The sequence below is a fragment of the Triturus cristatus genome, chromosome 9 (genome assembly GCF_964204655.1).
Source record: "Triturus cristatus chromosome 9, aTriCri1.1, whole genome shotgun sequence".
In the NCBI taxonomy this organism is placed as follows: domain Eukaryota; kingdom Metazoa; phylum Chordata; class Amphibia; order Caudata; family Salamandridae; genus Triturus; species Triturus cristatus.
Window position 1 is genome coordinate 129,732,877 of NC_140592.1, and position 25,613 is coordinate 129,758,489.

At 41.2% G+C, this 25,613-nt stretch overlaps 1 protein-coding gene across 1 annotated transcript in view; it reads left to right on the plus strand.

The window, feature by feature from the left end:
• Positions 1-21,220, plus strand: part of LOC146797509 (uncharacterized) — a 36,985-nt gene extending 15,765 nt beyond the window's left edge. Inside the window, exon 3 of the mRNA XM_085627615.1 lies at positions 21,164-21,220. Within this exon, the coding sequence (XP_085483741.1) occupies positions 21,164-21,220 (57 nt within the window). The remainder of the gene's footprint in view (positions 1-21,163) is intronic.
• Positions 21,221-25,613: the final 4,393 nt, after the last annotated feature.

Consider the following 25,613-nt stretch of genomic DNA (forward strand, 5'->3'; position numbering starts at 1 on the left):
ACTTATTTATATGCAACAACTGTCACATACACTGCCTTTTATTTTTCTAGTTTGTTGGACATGTACCATTGAGAGATATATTTGCTCATCACCACACCAATAAAGATATTCACATACCCAAACAACTGTTATAACATGTAGTCTTAACCTCATATACCTACTGAATCAAATATTCACACATCTTTGGGCAGTCACACCCCCCCCCACCGAACCACACACACATTCACTCTCCCATACAAATACTCAGTTAACTAATCAATAACTAATACTGATTTTCGTATTCCTAGTAACCAACTGGTGCAGCAGTTTACACAACAACTGACAAAGTGATACAGATATTCACACAGTTTAGTCACTATCCAATATATTTAGCGAGACACTATAAATTAGTCAAGTAAACAGTCAATCACACTGCTACTAAATCCTCCATCCAGATATTTATATATCCAATCATTCTTCAATACAGATTGCTATATATATAATACATATTTAAATAACGAACCAAACCACATTCACTGGATGATGTCATCAGTGATGTCATCAGTGATGTCATTTGAGATGTCATCAGTGATGTCACTGACCATGTCATGAATGATGTAATATGTGACATCATCAGCAGTGGATTGCAGGCGCACGAGTTATAGTTTGCAGAACTAACTATAACGGAGGAATTTCAATGGTTTTGTACAAATGAAATGTCCAGCTAACTATAACAGCCCTGAAACCTATGGTTTTTTCAGTGAATTTCTAAGGTTTTTTAAATGCTAATTCCTAACTATAACATGTCTGAAACCTATGTTTTTTTCAGTGAATATATATATGCATACATATATAAACATATATATAATCTGCATATCTATATAAATACAAATATAAATGCATGCATACATATACTTATATGCACACATATGCATGTTATGTACATGAAAGTTTGAAAAACACTAATAAAAGCAAAGCTAAAAAGCCACCTAAATACAAACAGAATTGCTTTAACTTAAAGGAGGGCGAGACCTATTGCATTTTTACTGCTTGTTTACTTTGGTTCCATCAAGAAGGCATTCAGATGTGTCACACATTTGCCATAAATTCTGAATTTTAGCACTCTAGTTGCTCATTAGATCACTGTAGTAAAGCTACTGCTCACCAGGGAAGTCTGCTGCTGGTATTCAAAGTGCATGTTTCAGTCTGCATGTCAGAATGTTTTAATGAAATAGAAGAGGATTTGAGAAGCCCCTATTTTTCTTTCTGCAGCACTAATCATACTTTCTATGGCAAAATGAACCCCCTCATTTTGTTCCTTTGCAAATTAAATGTTTTAAGTGTTACCCCTTTATTCCAATCAAGATGGCTTCAGGTGTGCCATACTTTTGTCATAAGTAAGACTGTTAGCGCTCTAGTTGTTCTTTAGAACATTCTGTCATTGGGCTATACTTGGGCTACATCTGGGTGATATGTGTTCTACATTTGGGCTCTTTTGTCTCTGGTGGCCATCTTGGAAGACATATTTGTTATTTAGTTTCCTAATTTCCTCATTTACTACAGTCTCCTCACTAGGAAATACTTTCAGTTTTTTACTTTGATTCCATCAAGATGGCATTCAGATGTGTCACACATTTGCCATAAATTCAGAATGTTAGCACTCTAATTGCTTATTAGATCACTGTAGTAAAGCTACTGCTCACTAGGGAAGTCTGCTGCTGGTTTTGAAAGTGCATGTTTCAGTCTGCATGTCAGAATTTTTTAATGAAACAGAAGAGGATTTGAGAAGTCACTCAAAATGTGCCCTAATTTTCCTTTCTGCAGCACTAATCATACTTTCTATGGCAAAATGAACCCCCTCATGTTGTTCCTTTTTAAATTAAATGTTTTAAGAGTTACCACTCTATTCCAATCAAGATGGCTTCAGGTGTGCCATACGTTTGTCATAAGTAGGACTGTTAGCGCTCTAGTTCTTTAGAACACTCTGGGAAGCTGTAGTAGAACACAAAGGAATCAACTGTCAGTCTCTGCCCTTGTTGGATGTACATGTTTTACTGAGAATGTCAGACTTCATTCTCACATGACTGAGAAAGATAATGTGAATTTACAGAAAATATGCTCTCAGTTTAGCTTATAGATCACCTTCCAAACCTCTGTGGGAAAAGAATGAGAAAATAGTTTTCTCTCAAACATGATTCATGATATCCCAGCAGAAGGCTTTTTAACATGGTAAAATCACCTTAGAACACACCACAATTCCTAAAATGAGTATGGTATCATCAACATATGATTTATAATGTAACTAAAGTCTTAAAACCTTCTATTAACTACAATGCTTTTTAATGAGGTGCTATCATGTATATTGGTCCCAAGATGGCTGCCAACACTTCTTGGATGAAGTGCTGACAGCCAATCAGATCTCACGATTAGATGTGTGGTTAGTCTCCGCCCAGATATATATATATTGTTTTCCTTTACTATCTAAAAAACTACTGAACAGATTTACACCATTTAACAAAAAGGCACAAGTCTGAAACAAGGGCTACCTCTTTGCCAAATTTGGTGTAATTCCATTCAGCAGTTCGGGCTGTAGCTGCGACTAAAGGTTCCTATGGAAAATTGCATGGGGAAAACACATTTTGGCACCCCCCTTTTTTCTCGGCCCCCGCTTGACAAATCACCCCCAAACTTTCAGGATAGGAGCAGACCAGAGCTGGGCAAATGTTTTGAAAATTTCACAAAGATTCGTCAACCGGGCCAAAGTTATTGGGAATAGAATGTTGCGGATTTCCTATGGAGAATAGGTCCTAACTATAACTACCTACTGGCGGTCGCCAGTAGATAGTTATAATTAGGACCTAGTTTCCAAACCGGAACCCCTGATGTTGTTACCGCAGATTGCGCCTTTTGTTATTTGGGGCAAATCCGTCTAGTTGTTTTTGAGAAATTTAAGCCAAAAATTATAGTGATATCTCTGGCTGTGGTTATTTAGCGATGGTTCAGAGATTAATCGCTGATGCATGCACCACCGGGACTGCTGTGATTGGCTGGACGCTACCTGAACAGAAAGTTGCGGCCGCTATTTTATCATTCAGGAACAGTTCCCGGGACTGAAGATTTGTGTGAAAGCTAACATAAGGGGTCATGGTGGAGATACTTTGACCTCTTGTTTGAGAAATGGGTGTATTAATGTCCCAAGAAATGTGTCCAAAATAGATTTTGTTAATCGCATGTGATATTCCTGATGACACCATGAGTGCCAGCTCGGCCCCCCATGTGCCATTACAGGGACATCATGATTATCCTGAAGTCTTCGCGAATATTGGTAGAAATATCAAAATATATATATATGTAAACACTCGCCGGTCACTGTCACAGACTCATGTAAGCACTCACAAACTCAGTCAGACACTTATACACCCATTCACATACCCACTTATACATCCAGTCACGTACCCACTCAGATACTCATGTACTTACTCACATACCGATTCAGGTACTTATGCACCCACTTACAGACTTACTCAGAGAGTGATGCACCCATGTACTGTTGTATAGTTCCTTGGAGTTCCCCAGGACCTGCGCATTTTGGTTGACCTATACTTAGGGCTTGGAGTCCCAGCCGCTTCTGGACACCCCCACTGGAAATGTCAGTCATTAGACCAGCTAGCTCTACAGTGTCACTACCACCTCCCTGTATTCTACAGTGGTGTATGTAGTCTCTGGCAACCACTGCACATGATAATCCTGATTCCTCAGGGATCATGGAAAACAGTACAGTACATTTCGCTCAGAAACTCATGCTTACTTTCTCTCAGAAAATGCACAGGTTGGCGATTAGGTAGTTTCAATAAGTATTTATTGGGCCAGCGACAATCTTGTGTAAAACATATGTGCTGCATTACTCAGGAGACAGAAGCATACAAAAGAGAATGCTAGTACCAATATAGTAAATAGTAGATACTTTTATGCCGTAGTGCTAATAAGATGGACATATTCAGTTCAGATAAAAACAGTAGCACTTGCATTTTTCTAAAAATGCACACCCTAAGTATTTTTGCTAAAATGGACCTAGCCTTACCTGGATGTGTAGGTGTATGTGTGTATAGCTATATGTATCTGTAGCCAAGAAACTCCTAGGGAAGAACCAGCCCCATCACCTGGTGGTTTACAACGAAGGACCCTATCTCTGCGTCGTGGATGACAGCCCACAAGGGATGTCAGACCACTGTATGTCGAAGATTCAGCATGCAGGACCCCCTACTCAGCTTGGAAGGAATTCTCCTCTAATTTGTAGGGGTGCATGAGGGTCTTTTATACTAAAGTGGTCACTCCATGTTTTTTTTCTAGACTCAATATATTTTTAAAACAGCCATCGATGTTTTGAAAACAATCATAAGTGTTTTGAAAACAGCTCACCAATTATTTTCTAAACAAGTGTGATCATGAACAGCTGGCTGTTGGCCAAGGATGAAAAAAGCAGTGAACCTTACACAGATTAATTATGCCAAGCCTGGGGACATGTTTATGTACATCAGGTACAGGGATATGATAGAATACTTAGAGCCTGGCGTCGAAGAGACAGGAGCAAGCTACTAGGTAAAAGGTCAACTGTTTAGAATAATTATTGTCATGTGGATGGGACAATATAATATATCTATCTATACATGATGAGACTATCCTAAAAGACATGACACCCACTCCTCATCAAAAGGTCAGCTAGGTAATGATAAAGCTAACACTATCAAAAGGCATAACAATGATTTATAATAATACATACTAAAAAGCATGTGGGTTTCTCAGATGTTATACAATTATTAGGATTCTTATTCACATGGTTTACCATTACTAAGTAACATTGACAGATTACTGATATTAGCCCTTTTGCTCCATCAAAATACAACTTCCCACCAGCAAACTTGTTGGAAATGGTGCTATCGCCTAATTCGCATTAAATTTGCAGGACATACGAAGTGACACTGGTGTTAGAAATGTGGGTCTCTTGTTGGCAGAGGTAGGAACCTTTGTCCAAATGAGGACCTTTGCTTCTAGTCACACTTCAGATAACCCCCTTGGTAGCTTGGCACTGGCGGACAGGCTTATCCCAAAGGCAATGTGTAAAGTATTTGTACCAACACTTACAGTGACACAGTGAAAATGCCGCAAATGAACACCACACCAGTTAAGAAAAATAAAATATCTTTATCTAAACTAACCAAGACCAAAATGACAAAAAACCAACATACAGATACTCAGAAAAATGTCTTTTAAAAAGGATATTGCAAAAATAAGCTTGTAGAAATCACATAGCACCAACTGAGGCTATCACAAGGTCAGGACAGCACAAAATCCAAAGTACGGTGCTGCCCTCGAGGATCGCGGCGTCAGACGCGGAGTCACACAGAACCCAAACAGCAGTACCTTCGAAAATGAAGCCGGTGATGATGCAAGGCGTCGAAGATGGCCGATGTCGGGGCCGGTGATGATGTGATGTGGGCAAGTTTCTCGAGTCACCCTCGGAGGTTATCAGCGCTGCGATAACAAGATGCAGGTGCTGGCAAAGACGGAGTCGATGCGAGCGCTGGCATCGGTCACGGCCAATCACTGCCGGTGTCGGCGGGCGTCTTAGGGCGTCAGAGCTGCGGAGCAGGCCGGGCGCTGCATCGTTCACTTCACTAGCGGCTTCCGGGGCCTCGGTGCAGGTTGCGGCCTCAAAGCAGCGGCATCGACGGTGTCGGAAACAGGATTTCTTCCTTCTCTTTGGTTTCATCCAGCTCCCAACAGCAGAAACAACCTCCAGAGGCCCAAACACAATTACAGGTACCTCCTGGCAGGTCAGAACTCCCAGCAAGGAAGTTCAGGGGAGCTGGGGGTGAAGTCCCTTTGTTCCTGGAACTTCAAAACAGGAGGCCAGCTCTTCTTCAGGCCCTTGGAAACTTTCTTTAAGCAGGGGACACAACACACAGCAAAGTCCTTCTGCAAGCAGGGGACACAACACACAACAAAGTTCTTCTCCTTTCATTGGCAGAAACAGGAGCTGCAGGCCAACCTCAGACACACAGCAAGGGCAATACTTCTCCTCAGTTTCTTCAGCTCATCTCCTCAGCAAAGGTTCCTCTTGATTCCTGCAATAGTCTGAAGTTCAGGGGGTTTAGGTCTAATACTTATACCCCAAAATATCTGTGATCCCTTTGTGCAAGGGGCTCTGAGCCCAGTCAGTGTGAACCTTGGATCCAGACACCCCCACAGGGGGGTGGAGTCAGTATTGTGGAAGGAAGGCACAGCCCTATTCAGGTACGGGTGGTACTCCTCCCACCACTCCAAATGCAGATCAGGCCTATTCAGCCTAGTGCTGACTCACCCAGACTCCTGGAGACACCCCAGCCCCTGTCACTCCAAAGCCAGTCAGTCAATCCACAACCAAGCAGAGGCACACAGAAAGGTTGAACAAGAAAATAGCCATTTTCTAAAAGTGCTATTTTCAAACACAGAATTTAAAAACCATCCTTACTAAAAGATGTGTTATTAAATTCTGAGTCCAGGGATACCAGACTCCAATTGTCTATCTTAGTCCTATGGGAAGATATGCTTGTAAAATATTACAGAGCATTCCTCATTCTGTTCTATGGGCAAGATAGCCTTTTAATAGTGAACACCGAAATTGGCAGTATTTCACCATCAGGACATGTTATACACACCAGTACATGTCGTACCTTTCACATACACTGTACCCTGCCCAGGGGGGTAACTTGGGCCTACTATAGGGCTGTCCTATGTGCAAGAAAACGGAAGGGTAGGGCCTGGCAAGTGGGCGCACTTGCCAGGTCGACATTGCAGTTAACAAACCGCGCAGGCACTGCGGTGGCAGGTCTGAGAGATATTTTCCGGGCTTCTCATGTGGGTGGCAAAATCAGCGCTGCAAGCCCACTAGTAGCATTTGATTTACCAGCCCTGGTACACTCAGTGCACTTTACTAGGGACCTACTTGTAAAACAAATATGCCAATCAGGGAGAACCAATCACAATATCAATTTACGCAGGGAGTACTTGCATTTTGACACTGATCAGCACTAGCAAAGTGCTCAAAGCATCTAAACCAGCAAAAAAGAAATCCAGCACAGCATCAAAAGCACAGGAGGTAGAGGCAAAAAGTCAGGGAAAAACACGCCAAGGATGCCAGGTCTAACAACTGGCATGATACAAATTGACATCTTTTGGAGTCTAATTTTCACGTAAATAATATTGTTAAGGAGTCTTGCACATAAACCATACAACAATAAAACTTTAACCTGGGCTGTGGCCTCCAGATGTAAGCAGCTATATATGTGTACAAAAGGTTTGCTGAAAACGGAGGCCCAAGACATGCAGGAGTGGCATGAACAAAGGGCCCACTATAAATAGTGGAGTTGTTTCATATACAGATTAATTGTTGATTATGTATTATAATAGTCAAACAGCTGCAATGCTTGTATCCTGCAGGAAGAGCGTGAGATAGATGGATTATGCATGCAAGCTCTCACACACCCCTCTAAATCTACATTAAAACAATTACATGCAACAGTGAACCATAAGCACTCGCCAAAGGTGTAGAGACATGTAAACACTAGTCACGCAGGAGAATAAATCACCTCCTGGCTTACTTGGAAAATGTTTGTCAAACAGACCGTTTCATGTGTTTGCCTCTTGGGGACAGGCAAGGGCATTTAAGAGAGTGATTTTTTGCTATGCAACAATTAATTAAGAGTTAACAGGTGATCGTCAATCCTGCTAATAATGTTCTATAGTCCTATGTGTGTAGCAAGTACGAGGTGAAATAAGGAGATTCAGTAGCACCATTAATTACATACTTAAAGCTTTATTCTAGTTTAAACTATTCAATAAATGGTCTCAGTAGAGATCGTTTTAGTAAAAATGCTATTCACAAATCATTGAGTTGATTGTTTCCAAGTCATGTGCCTTACACCTGCTATGCCTTGAGTAATCCCATTTCCCCTAAAATGTCGAGGATGTATCTGTTGTTATAGTTATATGAGTAATACATTTGTTTCCACAGTCAAAAATGATTAGTTTTAGTGTGTAGATGGTAAATAATTTTCCCTTGTCATCATCTGTTAAAATCTCCCCCCACCCGGCCCCACAGCTCTTACCTGCACGGGCCGTGGCTGAAATATAGTAGAGTCCTCGTCAACAAAAATACATGGTTTGCATTCCTGTTTGTGAACTTTCGTGTCCCTATGTCAGTTTGTTTAGTGCACTCAGCACAACAGTGCAAACAATGCACATTTAAAAACGCTGCCCTGGCTTTCTGTCATTTATTAGGTACAGACATGGACATGCAGAGGAAGCAAAAGCAGCCCTGGCAAAAGTGCGCAAACTAGCCCTCCTCCCATAGGGGTTCATTAGGATGACGGGCGGACCTGAGTCCACCCACCATCCCTGTGGTGTTTGGACCGGCCGCCAAACATGCAGCAGTCCCACACCACGAATTAGGATGCGACCGCCACCATGGCGGTCGCATTCTGCAATTTAACATTGCGGCGGGTGCTGCTGACAGCGGCACACGCCGCAAAGTTAAAATTGTACCATAGGTACCCCCAAGTGCACCCCACCTACCCCAGACACATGGGGGGCCCACATCGGGCCCCTAGACCTACTCCCCGCCAGCCTTCCATGGTGGCATCGCCACCATGGAAAGGCCTTTCATGTCCCACATCCTAATATGGCGAACGGTACCTGGTTGGCATCACCACCATATTAGTGGCCCTGCTCTGCCTGCCAGGCAATCGTTACGATTGCCACTGACGGAATAGCAGCGGACGTAATTTGCGTCCTTCACGATACCAACCGCCATCCTAATATGGCGGTGGGTAAATCTCATTGTGATGGCGGAACGATCAACACCGCCGGTCCGGCAGTGGCGATCGTTCCGCCATCGTAATGAGCCCCTTAATTCTGAGAGCATGCAGGAGCATGATTTACCGTTTCTCTTCTGATTAATCTCTTTAGTTGACTGAGAGGCCAAGGGAGTAAGCAATCACAAATAAATTCAACTTTTCTGAGGCCCATTTCCAGCCACAATGAGGACGAGGAATCCGTAATCGAAGGTAAATAGTTTTACTACTAATTAACCATCCGTCCAGTACATATGCATGTCAAGAGGATATTAAAAAGATACAGGATTACATCTGGCCAGCTAAAATATCATAGTTCTGTCCCAGTAGAATAGGATACCAAAATAGCCACAGACACAACAAGACAGAAACTGAGAAATAGATTTCCTTAAAGGAACTCCAATTATTTCTCCTAAACATTAAAAAGTTCTGAAGCTTCTAATCTATGCTCTAGGTTTAAATAAGAATAGATTATAGAGCGGGGGCTCAAGAAAATTTGGAAATGTGGGAAGGTGTCAGCATAGTGAAGACTCAAGTAGAAGACTTTCAGAATTGAAATAAGTGTTTAGCAAGAAGCTTCACACTTGCAAGAATAAAAGATGCAGGGAGGTCTGTACCCCACCACGTCTAAGGGACACAGCTCCAACTTCTAACAGTGCGAACACTACTTAAAACCAATGAAACTTTCACAATAATCATATCTCTTTCCACCAGGAACCAATTATGTCTCTTCTAATGGTATGCATTTGCATCATTCCTCGAATTTTTCATCCCACAGAACTTTGACAGTTACTGCAACCTTGAACATCTCTTTGTTCATGAACCGTAATGAGTAGGAGGGGGTGGCTTCTTCTTCTGCTCAGTAAGTCTTCTCATTCTAGCCAATATTTCTTTTTTCAGGCCTCACTATCAAGAAACTAATATAGACAACAATACTTTGTTCTCTAGCTAATGAAACTTTGAGAAGGCACCTGCAAAAGAAAGAACACGCTGACCAAGCTAAGTACATTTTTAATATTATGGCCTTTAGTCAGGCTACCTTTAGCTAAGCATTTCAATGTGCACTTCAAACATATGATTTTACATGCACGTGTAAATTCAGAATAAATGTATAACATGAAAAAATGCATTCACATTTATATATGCAAATGTCACTTTCAAAATAAATGCAATGTAACTTGAAAAGCAAGTGTAAATGTGAATGAGAATTACATGTCTTTATATTTAAGGTAGACATTAATGTACACACATATATAAATCTATAGTGTCTACAGTGACTATATTTCAATATTGCGTTTAAATGCTTTACATCACATTAATAAAGGTAAGGCACACAGTGTACACAAAGTCAAGTGCATGTATATATTGCGCTTATGTGACATGAAAGGATGGATTCTAAATTGCGCCACTCCATTCTACCTGTGTAATCTCTTTCTTTCCATCCATTTGTTCTTCCTCTATCCCTGAGTGCTTTATCTCTACCTTCCCACCCCATCCCTCTCTTCCTCTCTCTCTTGAAGCCTCCTGTGCCTAATGCAATTAACCAATGGAGTGATAGCACAGGACAGCGCATATATCTTATCTAATTTGTAGAGGTGCATCATAATCACACATAGAGCGCAGCCGCATATAATAATTTGTTGTATTAACTTGAAGTGTTAGAATTGTGGAACATATTAACATGAAATGTGGTGTATTTTAGGCCATTGATAAGCAACATGGGGAATCAACGTAGAAAATGAATGTAACTAGCAGAAAAAATTAACATGAAGAACTCCTGCTGTGCAACTGACAATTATACATGTACTAGATGTGCATATTAATTATGTCATTTCATACATAGTTAAATGCATTAGTTGAAAGTGCTTAATGTTATGTGAACTTGTAAAGCTTACATGATGCATACTTATGTTAGCTAAATTTCGTAGGCTTGAAATGCAAGTCCCTGAGACTCCCACTTTAGAATTAACAGCCTGAATTTCATGTGTTCAGTGGAATTTGTTCGTTCTCACTTTTTGTGTTTCAGGTGAAAGAAGGGCTCTCCTTAGATAGAGTAATGTCTTTGTTTTACTAGTTAGGCCAGGAGAGAAGAAGTCATGTGGTTTGAGACGATTGAGGAAGGTCGTTGTGCTTCACACAGAAGTAGGCCTGGAAACCAAGGACAAATTGTATCAAGGAAGATGCACCGTTGTGCCATGGAAAATTTCCTACAGGAATGTGCCCAGAGTGGATGGCATGACCGAAAGTGTATCATGAGAGTGCCACCTGAGAATAATTGTATCTTGGAATTAGGGATAGAAAGTCACTTATTTGCCTTCAGTGAGAGAATATCTCTGTCTTTGGTAGCTTTATTCTGCTTGACCCATTGATCGTGGGGAGAATTCTTAGGAAGGCTCCACGTATTGACACCATCTATCCTTCCTCTTGAAAATGCTCATTTAGGGATGTCACCTTAGTGCTAGAGTAGGGACAGATTAATGCTTTTATTCCCCAACCCTCGATGCAGGGAAATTTGGACTTATGCTTCCTGATTTTCTGTATTTTAGTTCTTGAATTAATCATATTGCTCATGCTGCACTGTTTAAACTGGATGCGCAGATTTGGCTTAATGCTGATTCCTCTGTACTTATATACTCTCATTTTGAGGTGTCTTTATGATCTCTATTTTTGGCCTTGTAATTAATTAACTAGCTTAAGTAGTTGTCCGTGAGTTATGTATCTGAGGGAATTGTTGGCTAATTGATACTTTCCCTAATAACTTTCTCCTCTTTACACTTTCATGCTGCAGAAAAAGAACATCGGATTGTGACTCTAGAACAGGTCTCGAACTTATGGGCCTGGCCCTTTTTAGGAGGTGGGAAAAGTGATAGATGTATCAGGTCTTTAAAAAACAGCGTCTACAGCTCTAGTCTACTAGGGACCTGCCCAGAGGAATAAAGGCCTGTCTGGTCATGGGTAGAGGGAATGGAAACTATTTTGACCCAATATTTCCAGTGTCAATAGAAGTGGGGAGGAGGGGCATGCAAATTGAGAGACAAAGAAACAAGCCTTGGCAAAGACAGTAGGCCTGACATTGGCTGCCAGTATTTTGGAAATTCTTGTTTTGTTGTGTTATGGTTTTTGCAAAACTTTATTGTTCAGAAAGCCGCTGGGCCATTGCCAATCTAAACACAATATTGGCTTCAGACAAAAATGTCTTGGTCTAAAAATAAACACACGTTATCATAGTACTCTCTGACACTGATGGGGAGTACTTTGTGTCCTGCTATTCTTCTTGTGAAAGGGCAGCAAGCCTGACTCATAGTAAAGTCAGCCAGTCGCTGAAGTTGGGTGATACATTGTTCCTTGATACATGCTGGACTCGGTTGGAGAAACTTGTGCATGACTGATCCACAGACTAATGGACAAAGTCTGTCCAAAGACCTCAATAGGTAATTATGTAATAGACATAATGTTATTAAAACTAAAAGGCCTTGACTAACACAAACTTGGAAAAAAGAATTGGTCCGGCATTAGCTGATATCCTGCTGCATTTTGGAAAGAAGGTGAGAAAGAAAGAATGAAAGAAAGAAAGAAAAATAGGAGGAAGGCAAGGTTGAATATAATAAAGGAAGAAAGAGGAATGCACAAAAGAAAGAAAGAGAGAGGAACGTGGGAAATAAGAAAAGACAAAAAGAGGAAGGCAAGAAAGAAAGAAAAGGGAAGAAAAAAGAAAGAGAAAGAAAGAAAGGAAGAAAGAAAGAAAGAAAGAAAGAAAGAGAATGAATGAAAGAAAGAAAGAAAGAAAGAAAGAAAGAAAGAAAGAAAGAAAGAAAGAAAGAAAGAAAGAAAGAAAGAAAGAAAGAAAGAAAGAAAGAAAGATGCAAAGGAAGTGGAAGGCAAGTACAATGATAAAAGGAAATAAAAGGGAGGGAAGTAAAGAAAGAAATAGTAAAAAGAGGAGAAAGGGAAAGAAGGAGAGAAAGATTGAAAGAGATAGGAAATGAAAGAAAGAAAGAAAGAAAGAAAGAAAGAAAGAAAGAAAGAAAGAAAGAAAGAAAGAAAGAAAGAAAGAAAGAAAATAGAAAGAGAGTAAGAAAGAAAGAAAAAATGAAGGAAGGAAAGAAAGAAAGAAAGAAAGAAAGAAAGAAAGAAAGAAAGAAAGAAAGAAAGAAAGAAAGAAAGAAAGAAAGAAAGAAAGAATAGTAAACAGACACGTTTGAAAAAATAGAGCACCCTCATGAGTTTATATTCAGAGCTGCAGTCAGATAAATAAACAAAGGCCACTTCCAAATGAATTTCCAACAGCATTGGCAGGAGACAGGAACTGATAAAGCATGAATGTGCCCTGTGCTCTCACCTGGTAGCTTTACAAACAAACAAAGGCAACACTAAAGTAATACTAATGTAAAAACCAAAACACTGGCACTGAAGGGAATTACATTGTGTGTGAATGTGCTCTTTGTGAAATAGCTAAATGCAGTCACAAAGTGAAGTTAGCCAGTGGCTGAAGGTCGTTGTGCTTCACACAGAAGTAGGCCTGGAAACCAAGGACAAATTGTATCAAGGAAGATGCACCGTTGTGCCATGGAAAATTTCCTACAGGAATGTGCCCAGAGTGGATGGCATGACCGAAAGTGTATCATGAGAGTGCCACCTGAGAATAATTGTATCTTGGAATTAGGGATAGAAAGTCACTTATTTGCCTTCAGTGAGAGAATATCTCTGTCTTTGGTAGCTTTATTCTGCTTGACCCATTGATCGTGGAGAGACTTCTTAGGAAGGCTCAACGTATTGACACCATCTATCCCCATGCTTAATGTTGTAGTGGGTGAAAGCAAAAAGTGGATGGTACAAGAATGGACCAATGAATGGAGGGAGGTGACTGAAAGCACCTTTATGCAAGTTTATCATATATATAATTTTAGTAAAATCAAAAGGTTTTGGTTAACGCCAGACATAAAAAATAAGGAGGTTCTTGTTTAATTGTTTATTCTGCCTATAAGGCCGCCAGAAGGCCTTCTATTGGGGCAGGATACATAGATCTGCTTTTGTCAAGGCCCTGTGCATAGCAGCGTCTTCCCACTTTTTCCTTGTCAGACGGTTTTATCTAATCTTCATTCCCTCTAATTCCTTTTAGATAGCCCAATCCAGTAGCTCTCGTTGGACTGTCTCTAACATTGCACTGATAGTAAATGGGGTTATTTGTTATTTTAACACCAGTGACTACATTCTCATCCAATTCCTTCATTATTTGAGGTATACACGTGCATCAACAGACACTCTGCAGGTGTAACCTATGCAATTCAAAAACACAGTTTCCTGTATATCATATTTCTAACACCATTTGTGCAAGGGGCCAGAAAATGTCTCTAGTTTTTCATCACTCTCTTGGAGACAGGTTGTTTCATTACCCTGTGGTTTTCCAGGCACTGTAGTAATTTGTGGATATTTTGGAGGCATTGCTTGCTGCTAGGCAAAGCATATGTGCTGTCACATACATATTACTAGGAAGGAATTAGAGTGAGAAACCTTCCAAACAGGTGTTGTAATGTGGGACCGCATGTTTGGATAGGATGGTAGCAAGCACTAAAGTGGTCCACACAGAAGCTACAGTTCCAGAAGTGGAGTCAAAGCACGTGCTTAGTTTAAGGTAAAGTCCATTTATGCCAAATCAAGGAATGGCCCACAGCAGTAGGTAACAATGTGAACATGGAACCCAGCAGAAATACATTCGTGTTTTGAGATAAGGAAGTTCATCTTGAAACCAGGAGCTGGTGAAAGTCTATTTACAGAGGAACACCACACAGAAGTGCCACTGATGGATCACTGATACAACATCGACTCATATAATATTGAACTACAAAATGATCAAGTCATTATTATCGTATACAAAAATATTGACACCCAATACAAAAAACTAAAATAACACAAACATAGATAAAAAATATTGTAAAAAAAATTAGATGACAAAATTATAGACAACAAAAAAATGACCACAAAAATATCGATAAAATTAAAATAACATAAAACACAACAAAAACATTGATATAAATAATTTCCACAACACAAACATTGATACAATACATATAAACCAAACCAAAAAATAACATTTAAACATAATAATAAACTATTTTCCATAATATAATCAAATAACATATATCAAACATTTAAAACACAAAACAATTACAAAATTAATAAAACTAAAACACAAGCAAATACACTGAAAAACCAAAAACAAATAAATAAACACTACAGCATAACAACAAATCACAGCTATCAAAAATAAACAAACATATATATTACATATATAAAAAATATATAACATGTATTTAAACATATATTTTAATTATACTCCTGAACAAAATAAAAACAAACATTAAATAAACATAATTAACATTAAACAAATTAAATTCTAACTGTCAAATTTAAACTACACCAACAAAAACCAACAGAAAACTCTAACTGATTAAATAAACACTATAAAAGCAATCAATTAACTAACACAATATTTACTGTGAAACGGACAAACACTCAAGAAGTATGAACCTTTGCAAGACAGAGAACAGAACAAAAAGGAACTACACAAACAACTAATCAGAAAAACCCTCATTAAAGGTAAGAACACAAACTTTTAAACAAATAAATAAAATTAGTTTAAAAGAAAAAAATATATAAACAAATTAACTAAAACCATAGTATGTTTGTCTTAATATTTCACAGATTAAACTTCACTAAAACTCCACTTAGAAAATTCAAAACAATGATTTACTTCCAAAACAACTACAAAATCAACATAAACGAACAATAAAAAACAAAGTAAGTATATACCTTAACGAAAAATACAGTTAACTAATGAAAACTACAAATATTAATAAAAAAGCAAAACAAATACTTTTCTTTTATTAGCTTCTATAGACCTCAACAAAACAACATCAACGAAATAAACTTCACCAACTAAAAATAGTAAATATTTTTTGTAGAACTAAATAAAAATAGAGACTAAGAGGCCCATTAGGATGGCGGGTGGAAAAGCACCGAGACCGCCATGGAAGCGGAAAACAACCGCCGTGGAAAAACGAAGACCAAATTCGGATTAACCGCCAAAAAAATGGGAATCGTGAAAAACAACAAGCCGCCGCAAGTATAGCGGAGCCGCCGCACGGGAAATTAGAATATCCCCAACGGGCCCGCGGTACGTACCGCCGTCTCCAACCACCGCAGTCGCACAATGGGATGAATGGGAGAGCCAGCGGAAGAGCTGAAGCACAGCCACCATGGCGGACGAACCGTCAAAAATATGGCGGACGAAGCCAAAACCCTACAAGAAGGCCAAAAAGTGCACACGGAAAACTAGCCATGCTGCCCAAATACACGAAACACACCCCAATAACACAACCACTTGGCAAAACAAAAAATACAAATCCAAGGTCAACACACCTGTCAGCAACAGCCCAATTGGACACACCCACATAGCTGAGTATAAAACCAGCCCCTTCCCTGACCACAATCCCTTGCAAAACTCCAGGCGAGAAGGGACACATTCCCCAGCTGACAGGAGAGGCAAAGGAAACAACATCACCACACACAGCACCACCACCACCTCCACACCAGCACAACTAACCCCTTGCACAACACACACCATACACAGCACAACCACAACCACCACTCACACTCCTGCACCCACAATCACTTTGCACACCACACACCATGGCCACACAGAAAATGCCCAAATTCACTGAGAGTGAGATAGTCAGAGTGGAACCACAGCTTTTTGGTACCCTGGTCCAACAGACACTATTAGCCACAAGGACACAAATGTGGGCTAGGATAGTCCAAAGGGTCAATGCAGTAGGGACCACCCCAAGATCAAAAAAGGAGATCATGAAGCATTGGCATGATCTGAAGAGGGTGGTGGAGGAGGAGCAAGAATCATGAGCTGGCTCCGAGGACTGGCGGTGGCCCTCCCATTCCACCAAAACCATTCACACAATTGGAGGAGAAGGTGCTTGCCATACTGCATCCAGAGAGTCTCACAGGAGTAGCCGGGGGAGTGGAGGCTGGTAAGTACAAACAAATGACTACCGCCACTCTGCAATGTACTGCCTTGCACAACTACAAAGCTACACCACCTAGGAGACATGCCATCCATCAGCACTACACACTCACAAAAACATGGCTCACAGATCCAACATTCACCCACTCCCATTCACCCCAAACATACCAACATAACCATGGGGGCATTTGCACAGGCAGACAGCACTACAACAACCACCAGGCCCCCTGGCCCACACCTAAGCAGAATTGATCCCTCCCCCACCCCACCCAGGAGTAGTTAGAAGCCATTGCAGTACACCAAAAAAACTTACAGGTAGGTAGCCATCTTCACACTGAGGGTGTCTGGGGATGGGGTGCCTGCACCACTACTCCCACCATGCCCCCTGTCCCACAGCCTAGTAAGATGGAGCCCTCCCACCACCCCACCCAGAAGCATGTGTCAGTCATTACACAACCCTCATCAAACTTACAGGTAGGTAGCCTTCTTCCCTGAGAGGGTGTTTGTGGCTGGGAGAGTTGCACTACTACTCCCAACATGCCCTCTATCCCACACCTCAGCGGGATGGAGCCCTCCCCACCCTACCCAGTAACATTTGGAAGCCATTTCAGTACACCAAACAAATTTACAGGTAGGTAGCCATCTTCACAATGAGTGTGTCTTGGGGTGGGGTGTATGCACCACTACTCCCACCATGCCCCCTGTCCCACATCCTAGCAAGATGGATCCCTCTCACCACCCCACCCTGAAGCATGTGTCAGCCATTACACAACCATCATCAAACTTACAGGTGGGTAGCCATCTTCCCTGGGAGGGTGTTTGTGGCTGGTAGGCCTGCACTACTACTCCCAACATTCCCTCTGTCCCACACCTCAGAAGAATGGAGCCCTCCCCCAACCCACCCAGGAGCAGTTGGAAGCCATTGCAGTACACCAAACAAACTTACATGTAGGTAGCCATCTTCACAATGAGGGTGTATGGGGTGGGGGCCTGCACCACTACTCCCACCATGCCCCCTGTCCCACAGCCTAGCAAGATGGAGCACTCTCCCACCCCACCCAGGAGCAGTTGGAAGCCATTGCAGTACACCAAACAAACTTACAGGTATGTAGCCATCTTCACAATGAGGGTGTCTGGGGGTGGGGGGCCTGCACCACTACTCTCACCATGCCCCCTGTCCCACAGCCTAGCAAGTTGGAGCCCTCCCACCACCTCACCCAGAAGCATGTGTTTGCCTTTACACAACCCTCATCAAACTTACAGGTAGGTAGCCATTTTCTCTGGAAGGGTGTTTGGGGGTGGGAGGGCTGCACTACTACTCCCAACATGCCCTCTATCCCACACCTCAGCGGGATGGAGCCCTCCCCACCCTACCCAGTAACATTTGGAAGCCATTTCAGTACACCAAACAAACTTACAGGTAGGTAGCCAGAATGTGCACCCTCCCATTTTTCACAAATTAAATGGTGCCATTTGACAACACCAGCCCTCTCATTGCACAAAGAGGCATACCTACCCCATTACCAAGCACAGTGTGCACACAGGTAAGCTAAGGAAACTGTCACAACCACCAAAGTATGACACAACAATGCACAGATAGAAGAAAGTCAGGGCACAATCATGCACAGCAACTAGTTACATGTGCATCACCATGGGGCAAGTGCAACAAGGACCATTTGAAAAATATGAAAGCATGTGTGGTGGCACAAATCAAGATATGCACATGACAGGTCAAAGGGATGCAGGAGTTGACAATGGTCAGTACATGGCCAGATGTGATGTCTGATAGGTCAGACAAATAAACTATGATTCCTCAATTAAACACATGTTGTGCCAGGCCCTAGATGGCAACAAGTCCATGTAACCTCAATTGTGCACGGTTCGTATGGTATGCCATGACACCTCACACCATGGACAAGTAATGCTTGTACCACTGCATCATATCAGGAAGCACAGTAGTGCACACAGTCAACAATGTTTAGCCCTACTCGCGCCTCGCACAACTGACCGAATCATTTTTTAGCTGTTTTTACTTGTTTTAACATTGTTTCTTGTCATTTCATGCTGGGGAGGGCTGTTGACGCTAGGGGGTTTTCAATTTGTTCTATCCTTGCACTGACCTACCTTATATCTGTGCACTGACTTACTTGATTTTAAAACTTGCTCTGCTCCTCCTTGCGTTATTTTGCACTGTCTTCTGCCGATTGTTTAGGGCCGCCCCGTTCCACCACGGCTGACGTGCCGATTGAGCGGAGGGCGGACCCTTTAGCTCACACTACTTTGGCCAACCCACTTCCAGTAAGGACGCGCTCTAGACGTCCGTCGGAAGGGATTTAAAGCGCCCATGGTGCGGACGCGCAGGGGACTTATTTAGCCCTGCTCGCACCTCGCACAACTGACCGAATCATTTTTTAGCTGTTTTTCTTGTTTTAACATTGTTACTTGTCATTTCATGCTGGGGAGGGCTGTTGACGCTAGGGGGTTTTCAATTTGTTCTATCCTTGCACTGAGCTACCTTATATCTTTGCACTGACTTACTTGATTTTAAAACTTGCTCTGCTCCTCCTTGCATTATTTTGCACTGTCTTCTGCTGATTTTTTAGGGCCGCCCCGTTCCGCCACGGCTGACGTGCCGTTTGAGCGGAGGGCGGACCCTTTAGCTCACACTACTTTGGCCAACCCACTTCCGGTAAGGACGCTCTCTAGACGTCCATCGGAAGGGATTTAAAGCACCCATGGTGCCGACGCGCGCAGCGGGTGCGCCGCTGGCGCGCCAAAGGTGCACCTAAGGCAAGCCCGTCTGCGCCCGTCCGCGCCAAGTTCGTGCCTAGGGCCCTTAATTCTGAACCGCGGCCCGTACCCACTATTAAATATACTAGCGGCGACCTGCATGCCTTGGACAAGCAATGTAGGGATAATCGGGATAACTGTTGTGCTATGAGTCTTGGGGTTGACATGGCACGTTGTGTTTGTGGATTTGCACTCCCCCACCCACAACTCATCTCGGCTCTGCAATTATCTCAGCCTTTAATGAATGATATTGCATATGAACAAACTATGCTTTTTGGCGGCCTTATTAATGCCAGATCACTGGGTAAGCATAAATACGAGATGGCCCACAGCATAGAAAGCCTGGGTCTGGATATACTATTCATAACAGAAACCTGGGCAGATGCAGCATCAGACCCCGACTTTATTACTGCTACACCAGCTGGGTTCAGAGCAATTAGAGTAGATAGGGTTTCTAAACGAGGAGGTGGAGTAGCTATTATTTTTAGGGATCATCTTTTGGTCACACATTATCCGGTGTCCACCCCCTCTTATGAAGCTCTTTATTTCTAGTTTTCACTCAACCCCAAAGTGACATTTAAGGGAATTCTTCTCTATCGTCCTCCAGGTACTCGTAACACTTTTTTAACTAACCTAGATACTCTGCTGGAGCCAGTTTTTTAAATTCAGATTTTACGATTCTTGGAGACTTTAACTTCCATCTGGAAGAGTTAGAAAATAAAGACACATTGGGGTTATTAGACACTTTAAGATCACTGGGACTCACTCAATTGGTGCAGTCACCGACACACATAGCGGGACACACGTTGGATGGTGTGTTCTCCTCAGCTTATGGATGTCAGTTGCACCAATCAGACTTGAGTGGTGTCCCTCTTATAGCACAGCCTATGGAGGCAACAATGTTGCACTGATATAATCAAAATGAAGGTTGTAATTTGAAACTAAGCAATTTATTGATGATAATCCATCCGTATTGTGATCTTCATTGTATTCATGAGATTATCCTTTTTCAAAATTCAAATGGTTAAAGGCTCCCGAGAAAATATAATCCTCAATGCATTTCGGGTACAAAATTACCCTTCATCAGGAGTAGTCCTGTGAAAACATGATACATAGGAGTGATTTATAACGACCTGTTCAGTGGGATAATAGATAGTCAGAACGTATCCGAGTGAACGTATAGTGACGTTAAAGTGAAAAACATTGTATGTTAGCGATGTTCCCAGAAAATAAAATGAACGAAGAAAGACTTTGTGTGTTAGCGATATTTCAAAAGTGAAACAAACGACGAAGATGAAATGAACTGTCAGTATTAAAGAATGGTTAAATGAGTTAGAAAAAGTGATGCCAGTGAATCCAAAAACGACGTGGTGTGTCCACGTTAAAGATGTGCTCGAGAACAACAAAACTTATCACCCTGTGATAGAATAGACAATATGCGTGTAAACCGGTGTGAAATCAACTCTAGCGGAAGAAAAGACGTACCTCGGTGAAGTTTAACGAGAAGTTCAGCGTGTACCCGTGAAGCAGGCACATGAAAGGCGTAGCCGGTTGTGGTCGTAAACAGTGAAAAAGGATCAATTAAATATGAGTGGTCGGCGTGTCGGCCATATTGGATAGGGAGAACCGTGTTAGTAAAGTTAGCGGTTGATACATTGTGAAAAAACCAGTGTAATGGGTGCAGATGACAGATACCTGAATCAATCAGTAGTGACATTGCGTGATAAAAACATTAACCAAGGGTGAACAATGCATTCAATGGCAAACGATAAACTGAAAATTAGACAGGAAGTAATAGCGCTGATAGACAAACAGCTCAAGGTAAAAATTACAAGGAGAATGAAGTAAGAAGTGACTGTTAAATGGTAAAAAAAACAAACGGTGAATGAAGTTTGAAGCAGATGAAAAGAAAAATGTAAAAAAGTATTAAAAATATAAAAATGAAAGGTAAAAGAAAATGTAAATAGGTGTGATATAATACAAGTAATAGAAAATGAGATAGTGTGAATATGAATTACGCTCAGGCTAGAATTGCGTGAAAAACGGATGAAAAGAAAGATGGCCAGTGGGAGAATGAAAAATTGAAAACGAAAGGGTGAAGAATAGTGATTGATTGAAAACAAAAAAGTTTACTAAAGTTCACAATGATAAAAAGATTGAAAAAGTTGAAAAAAGGTTGAAAAGAAGATTGAAAAAGACAGGAACATTGCACAAAGAACATTGGTTGTTTACAAGAAACAACTAAATTCAACGCGGTCATTGCGTCCGTGCGGCACCAGTGAGTTCATTTTGTAAATCCATGCGGACTCTCTTTGGAGTAAGAATTTCCGGTTGTCTCTGCCAGCTTTAATGGGTACAATTTCACACACCAAGAATCTCAACTGGCTGATGTTATGATTTTGAGCTTGAAAATGTGCAGCCACTGTGGATTTCATATTCTTGTTGCGAATATTACTCTTATGTTCATTTAATCGAACTTTGATTTTTCTCTCTGTTTTGCCTATGTAGGCGAGGCCACAGGGGCACTTGAGCATGTAGATGAGATTCTTGAAGTCACAAGTGGCTGTGACATGCAATTTGACATTGAACCCACGTGTGGGATGTTGAATACAGTTCCCCTTGATAATGTTATTGCAATTGCCACAGTTATGGCAAGGTACAGTGCCTTTATATGACAAAACTGCGTCGGAAACAGGTTTGGAATTCAGTAGTTCCAACAAGTTCTTGCTTCTTGCATACGCAAAGAGGGGTCTGTTCTCAAAAATATTCTTGAAGTCAGATTCCACTTGTAGCATGGGCCAATGTTTCAAAATGTCTTTCTTGATGTTAAAGCTTTCGGTAAAAAATTTGGAGACCATTACTGATCTGGATGATGGTTTAATATTGCTTTTTGTACCCAACAATTGGGATCTGGTTTTGATGGATGCTCGTTTGATGGAAGTTGTAAGTATCTCTTTGGGATATCCACGATCATCAAAACGGTTTTCCATGATCGAAATATGTTGTGTGAGTTGAGTGGGTTCTGAAATATTTCTCTTGATTCTTAGAAGTTGCGATTATGGAAGATGTTTTTTGAGAGCTGGTTGATGGAAGCTGGAGAAATGTAGCAAATTGTTCCTGTCAGTGTCTTTCCTGTACAAATTTGTTTCGATCCGATCATTCTTGACGTATAGTAATACATCCAAATAGTTGATTTCAGTTTTATGGATATTGAAAGTGAATTTTAAACGCTCATCGATTAGATTGAGTTGATCAATTGCTTGAATTAAAAGTTGTTGTGAACCGTTCCAAATCAAAAAAATGTCATCGATGTAGCGGAGAAATAAAAGTGAATGTGATTTCCATGGATCAGTGTTGATGATGTGGTCAAGTTCAAACTTGTGCATAAACAAATTCTCGTAGCTGGGAGCTGCACAATTTCCCATGGAAGTGCCATTGAGTTGCAAATAAAAATGATTATTGTAACAAAAATAGCTGTGATATAAGGTGAAGTGGAGTAATTCAAGTAAAAATATTTTGTGATCCTCTGGTGTTTGTGATTGCAGTAGAAAAAATTCAATGGCTTCCATCCCAACGTTGTGTGGAATGGAAGTATACAAAGATGTAACATCAATGGTACAAAAATTCATGTCTGTACCCCATTTCATATTGAGTTTGTGGATTGTATTAAAAAAATGAGTGGTGTCTCTGATGTAGGTAGACATTTTCTGTACCAATGGCTGAAGGTGTGTATCAAGATATTTACCCACGGGTTCATGGAGAGAACCCCGGGTGGAAACAATCGGTCTCATTGGTGGATCAGTGAGATTTTTATGAATCTTTGGTAACATTTTCAACGTGGGACATATTGGAAAGTCTTGTGTAAAGAATTTGCGTTCTTTCTCACCAATGGTGCCTAGACGGACTGCTTTGTCCACGATGTTATGTAATGTCAACTGTATTTGAGATGTAGGATCAAAATCCAGTAAGGAATAGATTGTGGTGTCTCGTACATGTTCCTCCAATCTACGGTTGTAATGAGCAGAATTCATTATAACAAGGGCTCCCCCTTTGTCCGCATTGAGGAATATGATGTCAGGATTGTTGGCCAAATTCTTTACAAGTGCTTTGTCTTTGACTGTCAAATTCGGTTGAGATATTTTGTGTTGTCTGAAAATCTTTTGTAAATCGCATTTAACGAGAGTTTTGAAAGTATCAAGGACTTTGTGGCTCACTGGGGCCATGTATGAGCTTTTGAGTTTTAAGCCAGCCAAGGTGTTGTCAGGTTGCGAATATGGTTCAGTGAGAACGTTATCTAAAAAATGTCTTAGTCTTAAAGAGCGCATGAATCTGTGAAAACTAACTTCAGCCTCCAAATGATTGGAGGAGTAGGTGGGAACAAACGAAGAACCTTTCTGGAGAAGTTTGGTTTGTAGATGATCCAAAGAGATTGAAGAAATGTTGATGACAAGATTATCAGAAGCTGTTAACGTTGACTCTTTGTCACCCTCTTGTCCATAGGAAGTTCGGTCGATGTTCCTTTTCTTGCCCCTCCTGGGTCTGCGCTGTCTGGATGGCCTGTTCCTAAAAAAGGAACCGCAGATGCCAAAGCTGAAGTGGAAGTAGATGGAGACTCAAAAATTTGAGTCGGATCCGTGGGTGGGTTCTCCCTTTGGGTGCTGTATTTAGGTCTATTCCTGGTATTATCTGAATCACTGCTGGCGGGTGAAGTGTCAGTGTCAGATGGTTTCCCAAATGGTTTGTTCTGTCGCCTGCGTGCATAGATTTCAGCCCAGTTGTAAACTTCTCCCAGCTTGTAGTCTATGGTATCCCTGCGAATCTTCCGAAGTTTCCTTTCATTAATTTCTTGCGTGTGTTTTTTGAGTTGTTCATTTATGTCTGACAGTGTTTGTGTAAGCTCTTCAGGCGTTAATTTGGAAGACAATTCGCGTTTAAGTTGGATGATTTCAGTGTTGAGCTCCTCCAATATATTCGATAGTTCTTCAATTATTAGGAGGATAAGATCCAATGAACATTTATTTAGTATGCCATCCCACCTCTCAATAAATTTTGGGTCGTTTTTGCACAATGAAGGTTTCAATGAGATTCTTAGACCCCTCGGGATGCGTTGTGCGCGATGATATTGTATGAGAGTGCTGGCGTGCAGTCTTTGATGAATTTCAGGTTTGGTGAGGTAGATTAGTTGTTTGATGTTGCTTTGTGCAGTGCCTGTCCCTGTTGTGGTCGTTTCAATCTCTCCTATTAGTGAGTAAATCCGTTGTACTTCTTCATCGCCGTAAGCGAAAGTGTCAGCACGGTTATCTGTTAGGTTGGTGATGTCTTGATAAGCCATGTTGATGTGGGTGCTGTGGTAGTGGTTTAGCTAAATTAATAGTTCAATGTGGAATACCACGCACACCTAAAATAGATCCAATAATTTGAAAAGTTAATATTATTTTAGGCGTGCTGAAGAGGAGTCGTCCTCTAAACCAAGACGTGAGATTACTGATGTCAGTTGCACCAATCAGACTTGAGTGGTGTCCCTCTTATAGCACAGCCTATGGAGGCAACAATGTTGCAATGATATAATCAAAATGAAGGTTGTAATTTGAAACTAAACAATTCATTGATGATAATCCCTCCGTATTGTAATCTTCATTGTATTCATGAGATTATCCTTTTTCAAAATTCAAATGGTTAAAGGCTCCCGAGAAAATATAATCCTCAATGCATTTCGGGTACAAAATTACCCTTCATCTAGGAGGAGTCCTGTGAAAACATGATACATAGGAGTGATTTATAACGACCTCAGCTTATGGCCTTGCGGTAAAGGAAATTCTTCCGCTACCATGGTCCGATCACTCACTTATTAAGTTCAGCCTTCCCTTCCTTAGGACAGGAGAGAGCTGTATCACCAAACGGTCTGCCTCCACTTGCAA